Here is a 9,055-nt window from a genome sequence, read left to right as displayed (position 1 = left end):
ACTTATATTTACAAGTTTAAACTCGGGCAAGACCCGTCCGTATGGCTAACAGACATAGGCCTTCTAAATGTGCTACATATCAGTTTATAAAAATCACCAATTTACAGAATGCTAATAAGACTTGCTGAAAACCTCACCCCTCCTTTATGTTGATTAACCACCACTTGGTCAATTATAACAACCAGCACTTTATATAGCCTTTTACAGTTTACAAAGTACATTCATTTTCTCATTTGACCCTCACAACAACCCTGTGAGGTAGGTCGTGCAAGCATTTTGATCCCCATTTTACAGATGAGGAAACAGGCTCTGAGTTAACACAGCTATTGAGAGGGAGAGCTCCAACTAGAACTCAGGACTCACCACTCCATTTCCAGCTGCTCATTTCATTACACCCTGGGTCTTTCCCCAGACCATCATTGTTAAAAGGGATACGCCTACATGCATATGTCTAAAGACTACAATGGACTAAAAATTCATGGTGAATTCTTAATAGCTTAAACTGTGTGACTTCTCTCAGGATATCATGTCTGTACTTAGATTCTGGTGGGTGAAAGGAGATGACACTGAAAATAATTCATCCTCTGATGGAATGAAATAAAGGTTACTCAACTTTCAATGCACTTAAGCCTCCCACAAAAACCCTGACACCCAGGACACTTTCTTCTACATTCACTGCTAGAATGTTTTATCTTAAAATGTCACAGTGAATGGAAAGATCCACATTGACTTTATATATATGTGTGTATATACATATACACATACGTATGTGTGTATATTATATATATATATATATATATATATATATATATATATATATATATATATATATATATATATATATATATATATGACACACAAATTTATACAAAATATGTCACTGGCAAAATCCCTGTCTACAATAGGGTACAATTATTAGCAAAATTAATTTAGGGTCCTATTCATATTTCTACTGTCAACCATAATCATTTGTTTAACTGAGGTCTGCTTATGACAGGCATTAGTATGTCCAGCAATAATGACAACTAAGAGATCTGCCTGAATTCCACTAATATGTGTGAAATATACCTTGGTCAAATTTTTCACAGAAAGAGTTCTTACCAAGATTTTATGGCTTACTTAAGCTAACAAATGATTATCCTTTACCAGAGAACTACAAATAGGCCTGGTTTATACATTTGCTAATAACTATTTCTGTAATATACATGATATACTAAAAAGAAATTAACTTGTGTCATTCATACCAAAAATAACATTATTCTGGCTGAGTTGAAGATGTTGTGTCATGTGTACATCACAATCAATCCTTAAGATACAAAAAAGGAAATACCAGGAAGTTTTCCCTGTTTCTCTCCCTAGCAACAAGGAAAAGTCCTGAAAACTCTGCTTTATAAGTTTCAGTAGCAATGTTGGGATTTAAGTCTAGCAGTATTTTATTAACAAGGATGAAGCAATGTAATCACAAGGCAATGTTTGTAGGACTTTAAAAAGGTCTTAAGAAGCATCAAATGACTAGTAACAAAAAAGCAGCATCCCTACACACACAGAGCTAAACAGTTCAAGAAAAACAAATTCTGTTTAAACACAGTGGTTTCTGAGGGAAAGGCAGAGGCAATGTTTTTAAAGAGCAAGCTGAATGTATGAGAATACTTCATTAATTTGTGGGGGACAAAGTGTTAGAAACCCACAACTAGAAAGTTGTAGCTGCTTGTTTGAAGGGTAGCACCTATCACAGATATACAATTCCTTGTTAGGTCTCAGCACTGATCTGCTAATAATACTGAACTGCTATGTGAATTACCTCTCACCAAGTTTTACAGTATAAGAAAATGCCCATGTATCTGTTTGGGAACCTCCCCTTTTTTGGTGTGAGACAAAATGATGCCAATTCCTTTGTCACAGTATTAGATGCTGGAGTAAACTGCTCACCATACTGATAATGGCCATTTTCTTTCTTGAGCTGAGTGTGCTAGTTCAATACAGTATGTTGCTAAATTCTGAGACACAGAAAGGCTGCATATTTATAAAAATAATAATGTAGTGTGAACCAACTAGTCCCTTAACATTATATAACAAGAAGAAAGTGACTACAATCACTGAAAACAATTAAACTAAAAAATGCCCTGCAACCACTTAGCTGTGAAGAAGCCAGGGAAGGTTCCGGTCCCCTTTAGCAGAGTGATGCTTCCAAGCAGGGTGCTAGTGTGCTTGAAGAACTCCATTTGCAGCCTCTTTATGCCTAGTAAATCATGCTTTACTAAGTGGAAGGTGAATGCAACAAGTAGGTCTTCAGAGGCAGTTGAAACTAGTGTAAGAAGGTTAAGCTGGAAAGAATCCGGAGAATACGCCTTATTTGTGAAGCTGGGAAGAACCAGGAGAGCATACAAAGAGCAGGGGGCACAGAGGGTTACGGCGGGCAAATACTCAACTGTTCCATGTCCTTACTCTGCACAAAGGTACATGATATGAGAAGCCCAAGAGTGAAGCCAGAATGGAGCTGGAGGGCATGACCCTTGTGAATCCTGGATGCAGAGAGCACAGAAAACTAAACAGAACATTAAGTCAATTTAAGGGGAATAAAAAAGCCCTATGTGCTTTGTTGCTGTTCGACCTTTATTATGTTCCTGGTGCCTTACAGTGGAAAGAGTTAAAAAAATAGACTGTGACATCAAAGTCCAAATCACCAGCCTCCTTTTCCACCTTTCTTCTTTTTCTGTTGCTGTTTCTTCTTTGTGGCAGGAGCCCCTGCAGGCTTCTGGTGTCTTGGGGGTATTATATTACTTGTAGAGGCAGATACTGCAGCAGCACTCCCAGGTCGGGGAGAAGTAGGTGGACTGGATACAGTTTTACTAGCATCCCTGAAATAGGCCAGATTAGATAAGGCTTATTAATTTATTCAACACAGGAAAAGCAAATAAAAAGTATATTCCTGGAGCCTTACTTACTTTCTCCAAATACTGCATAATTCTTTTAAAATGTCATTAAGCAGTAAACTGATAACTCTAAATGTGGTCATTATTCACATTTATCTAATTTTATCATATCAAGAGCAAGTGAATTTTTTTCTCTAACACAGTGTACCCTCTGCAGCATACTTATAAAAAGACTCTCACAGAATAGGTGGGTATGTAGGGTTGCAATAGTGATCTTTGCAGGAAATACCTACACAGATAATAAAACCCAAAGTCTTTTGAGTATACATGACAACCAAACAAGAACCATATTTTGCTTCCCTTCAATTAAACAAAATATTCCTTTCTCTATCACTTTATTAAAATACGGGATTGCCATTTCTCTGTGAAATAAACAAATCAGCTTTTTCTTCAAGTCTAAGGATCATCTTAATTTGGAGAACATGATAATACAAAGAATAAAGTATTCACATATGGTAATTAATGGATTGAGAGGATGATCTGCCTGGTCAGCAAAACTGTTTGAAATTCTGTAAAATTGTAAGCTACTTAATTCCTAAAAGTGCAATAGAGTTCAAGTGTCTGAATTTTTTCAAGTTTCTTTCCTTCAGTGAGGAGAAAATTGCAGGACAATTAAATTTAAGATTAGGCATCACATAGAACCAAGCTTCCTAAATTGATGAGGCTAGCACTGGTGGTCCTGCTTGTGCAGTGGAAGTACAACGGTTAGAGAGTAGTACGCTCTGGGATCACTCCTTTCTGTCACTTACTAGCAATATGACCCCAAGTTAGTCACAAGCTCTTTGAGATTCAGTTTCTTCATCAGTAAAAGGCAAGGAATGCTAACATTACATAGCCCATAGAAGTGCTTCTCAAAATTTTTTGCTGTGAGGAACATACCAACACACCAGCACAAAACTTATCAGTCTCTTGGAGGCACATGTAACCGCAAGGGTATGTGTGCTCGATTCAATTCAAAGCACACCACATTAAACTCTGGTTACTGTGTTTGAGAACTACTTACCCACCTCACAGACTTCTTGAGAAGATCAAATGTGATAATGCAAATGCAACATTTGTTAAGGGGTAAATGGTATAAGGCAGTGGTCTCCATAATAGGGGCTGAAGCCTGAGCCCAAAGGGCTCAACTAATTGAACAGGGGGAAAGGGGGTTGCATCTAACCATTTCTGCAGCAGCTAGACATGAGACTTGTCTCCACCTCCTAACTCTACTGTGTTAACGTCCCAAGCTTCCCCCTCCAGAGTTCCTTTGGGCCATTCAGGGCAGTTATAACCTACTGCTTCCCTAGAGATGCAGATTTAAGGGTACCACTGGGAAAACCCCTCTGGGAAAAATTTCCTCCTTATCCCTAAGCATGACTACCCCCTGCCTCTCAAGATCACCTCTGGCTGTAACAAGTACTGTTCATAGGACAAGCTATCCATTCTGTGGGCAAGGACTGGTAAAAACCCAATTTCCTTCCTTTTCTTTTGAGACAGACTTAGTCACATTGGAGGAGCAGGTATGGATGTTGTTGTGATTTTTACCATACCTCTCATAATATAATCTTTTCTCCCATTCTTCTAAACGTCACTACTAGTACTGAGGGTACCACCATCTTTACAGCCACCAAGGCTATAACAAACTCTGTAATCCCACATTCATTCAGTTGCCACATTTTGTCAAGTTGACCTCCACTACATCTTTGGTATTCCTCACCTCCTCTCTCTAGACTAGACTACTGAAATAGCTTTTTCCCCACCTCCAATGTCTTTCCTCTCTTAACCACTGTCCACACAGAAGCCAAAATGAGCTTCCTAAACATGAAATCTGACAATGTCAAAATCACTCAATAAATTCTGACTCCCTATATTAACTCTGAGATTAAATATTTTTTCATCTTTATCTTATCCTTTTATAATTTATATTTTTGTGTGGGTTTTTATAATTCATGTAATTAGTACAAAAGGGTATTTTTATAACTTAGAAATAAGTAACTATAAATGCTGGGTAGGGTGTGCTTTTTTTAACCAATAGGGACTGGGCTTGTGATTGAAAATGTTTGAAGACTGACACAAGGCATTAAATGCCCCTCAAGCAGTAAAATAAGTCCTTTGAGGCTGATAGCACTGTGCAAATAGTCATCACTTACAATTCTGATGAGGCTGCTGAGGCTGTTCCCTGCGTCCCTTTCCCTATCAAATCCTTCTTTTTACCCTTCTTTCTTCCTCTGTAGTAGGAACGTTCTCGCATTGGAAGCCATCGCTCTGGATCTGGGGTAACTTTAGGATCATAATTCTTGGGCAGCTTTCCTGTTTAAAGAAAATAAATGAGTCTATATACATTATGATTTTGTTCTGAAATTAAATCAAAACTGAAAAAGCAAAAATCAAGCTGTAAGAATGATTAATTTGAATAAAAGCTGGAAAATTATCCATAGATCTAGAACTCCAAATATTTAGGTTACTGGTAAGTATTGCCATCAGATCATATCATATGTACTTTCATACCACTGTCTCTAAGATAAAACAGAAATTCATCCAGTTGGTATTTAAAAGTCAGTTTGGCTCCAATTTACCTTGCCAGACAAATTCACCTGATTCTCCTTCACATATTCCCTTCATTCCAGTCAAACTAGCCTACTAGTTATTTCTCAAATTCACCATTCCAGCTCCCAACTCGATGTCTGAATAAGCTGTCACATGTGCTGAGACTGCACTCTCTTATCTTCATCTAGCAGAAGTCTTTGCTTCTTTCCAGGCTCAAGTTCTACCTCCCAGAATGAGTATTTCCTGATCTCTAGAACTGTCTCTCTCTCTCCCCCTCAAATTACCATATACAAACTTATCTGTGCAAATGTTCCCAAGCAGAACAGTCCCAATATCATGGAAAACGCTCCATGAAGATAGGGACTGCTTTTCATTTTGTCTTGTTATTTCAGGGCCTTAGCACAATACCAGGCAAGCTGTAGGTAATTAAGAAATACTGAATAAACTCAGTTAACAATTATGTATTGCACTTCAACATGCCTAAGGCTGTACTAAGAATAACGTTTCGCAAACACTAAATAATCAATTTTTCACCATCTTCCCTTGAGTAGGGATAATAGTAAACCATCTTAGAATTATTTTAGGATTTCAACATCTCCTCATTTCTTACATTAATTTCATATTTCAAGGATCCACAATTTCATCATTTGGAAACTCCTTTCTATTAACAAGCTTCCAAAGCCCTAAGCCTTCATGGGTTGCTGTGGCCAAGAAACACAAATAATTTAAGAATTATATTAACTGCATGCCATGATAAAAAAAAAAAAAAAAGAGCCTAGACATTAAATTTTAAGAAATTATCAAAGAGAAGAAATTAAAGCTATCTATAATCATATGAAAAAATGCTCTAAATCACTATTGGTTAGAGAGATGCAAATCAAAACAACTCTGAGGTACCACATCACACCTATAAGATTGGCAAACATGACAGAACAAGAAAATGATAAATGCTGGAGAGGATGTGGGAGAGTTGGAACACTAATTCATTGTTGGTGGAGCTGTGAGCGCATCCAACCATTCTGGAGAGCAATTTGGAACTATGCCCAAAGGGCTACAAAAATGTGCATACCCTTTGACCCAGCAATATCGCTACTAGGACTATATCCCCAAGAGATCATAAAAATGGGAAAGGGTCCCACATGTACAAAAATATTTATAGCAGCACTCTATGTAGTTGCCAAAAACTGGAAGTCAAGGGGATGTCCATCAATTGGGGAATGGCTGAATAAATTATGGTATATGAATGTAATGGAGTACTATTGTGCCATAAGAAATGATGAACAAGAAGACTTCAGAGAGGCCTGGAAGGACTTATATGACCTGATGCTGAGTGAAAGGAGCAGAACCAGGAGAACTCTATGCACAGCAACAACCACAGTGTGTGAGAGCTTTTTCTGGTAGACTTAGATTTTTGTAATAACACAAGAACTTCTGAAAAAAAAAAAAAATCCCAATGGTGGACCTCAAGGCAAAATGCCTTCCACACTCAGAGAGAGAAATATGGAAGTCACTCACATAATGTAGCAGATCATGTTTGTGTATGTGTATCTGTTTGTGTATCATGTTCTGATTTGTTATACGGATTCTTTCATTTATCTTAGTCTGACTACATAGCATGACTATAGTGAAAATATACTCAATAGGAAAGTATATGTAGAATCTATACAGAATTGTATGTAGTCGTGGGGAGGGAGGGAGGTAGTGGGGGGTGGGTGGGGAGGGATAAAATCGCAATTGTATGGCAGTGATTGTTAAACATTAAAAAAATAAAAAAAAATTAAAAAAAAAAAAAAAAAAAAGAAATTATCAAAGAAAATCACCCTGATATCCTAGAACTAGAAAGCAAATAGAAATTGGAACAATCTACCAATCACCTCTTGAAAGAGATCCCAAAATGAAAACTCCTAGGAATATTATAGACAAATTTCAGAGCTCTCAGTTCAAGGAGAAATTATCTGCAAATATCCAGAAAGAAAATTCAAATATCATGGAATCAGTCTAACACAAGATTCAGCAGCTACATTAAAGAACGAGAGGGCTTAGAATATTCTAGAAAGCAAAAGCCAGAGGATTACAACCAAGAATAACTTACACAGCTAAAACCAAATACAATCCTTCAGGGGATAAAATGTAGACTTAATGAAATAGAGGACTTTCAAGAATTCCTTATGAAGATTAAAACTAAATAGAAAATATGACTTTCAAATACAAGGCTCAACCGAAACATAAAAAAGTAAACATAAAAGAGAAATCATAAGAAGTTCAATAAGATTAAAATGTTAACATTCCCATATGGGAATTACGAGTTGACTATAACGGGATGATATGCAAAACAATGAGTCAAAGGAATGCATTGAGAGAAGAGGGGAAAGAAAGAATAGGAAAAATTATCTCACATAAAAGAGGCACGCAAGGAACAGCTTTTACAGTGGAGGAGAAAATGAAGGAGGGGGTGGCGGACAACACTCTTATCAGAATTGGTTCAAAAAAGGAGTAACATACAGATTCAATTAGGTATAGAAACGTATTTAACCCTATAGGTAGGGTTAATATAAGTATATTAATATAAGTATAAGTAGGAGTTAATATAAGTATAAGTAAGAGAAGGGTGTTAAGAGAAGGGGGGAAGGCTGGTAGAAGGTAGGGCAGATTTAAGGGAGGCAGTGGTCAAAAGCAAAACAGACTTTTGAGAAGGGACAGGGTAAAAAGGAAAGAAGGATAAATAGGGGTAAAAAGGAAGAGGCAAACACACAGTAATAATAACTGTGAATGGGATAAACTCATCCATAAAATGGAAGTGGATAGAAAAATGGATTGAAAACCAGAATCCAACAACACACTATTTACAAAAAACACAATTGGAACAGACACACAGAATAAAAAGAAGCTGGAGAGAAATCTATTATGCTTCACACCTAGGTTTAAAAAAAAGCAGGGGTAGCAATCATGATTTCAGATAAAGCAGAAGCAAAAATAAACCATGTTTAAGAGATAAGCAGGGAAACATCTTCCTAAAATGTATCAGAGACAAAGATGTAATTTTAATACTAAATATATATGTACCATAGCATAGCATTCAAATTGCTAAAGGAAAAGCTAAATGCCTTACAAGACATAGACAGTAAAATTATTCTGGGAGGCATATTTAACTTTCCCCTCTCAGAATCAGATAAATCTAACTAAAACAAACAAGAAAGTTAAGAAAATGAACAATTTTAGAGAAATTAGATGATAGATCTCTGGAGAAAACTGAATGGGAACAAAAAGTAGTACCTTTTCTTGCTGTACAAGGCACCTTCACAAAAAGCACCCATACATAAAGCCATAAAAACCTCACAAAAAAATGCAGAAAAGCAGAAATATTAAATGCATCCTTTTCAGATGATAATGCCATAAAAATTACATTCAATAAAGGAACATGGAAACATAGATTTAAAATTAATTGAAAGCTAAATAATCAAATCTTAAAGAATGAGCAGGTTAAAGAACAAATCATAGGAACAATGATTAATTTCACTGAAGAGAATGACGACGATGAAACAACGTACCAGAATTTGTAAGATGCTTTAAACACATCAATAGAGAAAAAGCAG

General features: G+C 36.6%; 1 protein-coding gene across 1 annotated transcript in view; it reads right to left on the bottom strand.

The window, feature by feature from the left end:
• Nucleotides 1-168: 168 nt before the first annotated feature.
• SRP72 (signal recognition particle 72) overlaps nt 169-9,055 on the bottom strand; it is a 42,705-nt gene continuing 33,818 nt past the window's right edge. Inside the window, exons 18-19 of the mRNA XM_072620834.1 lie at nt 5,066-5,225; nt 169-2,858 (exon numbers count right to left, since the gene is read on the bottom strand). Coding sequence (XP_072476935.1) covers nt 2,681-2,858; nt 5,066-5,225 — 338 coding nt within the window. The 3' untranslated portion in view covers nt 169-2,680. The remainder of the gene's footprint in view (nt 2,859-5,065; nt 5,226-9,055) is intronic.

The sequence above is a fragment of the Notamacropus eugenii genome, chromosome 6, assembly GCF_028372415.1.
Source record: "Notamacropus eugenii isolate mMacEug1 chromosome 6, mMacEug1.pri_v2, whole genome shotgun sequence".
Lineage (NCBI taxonomy): Eukaryota > Metazoa > Chordata > Mammalia > Diprotodontia > Macropodidae > Notamacropus > Notamacropus eugenii.
The sequence above is the reverse complement of the archived record's forward strand: the minus strand, read 5'-3'. Positions and strand labels throughout refer to the sequence as shown.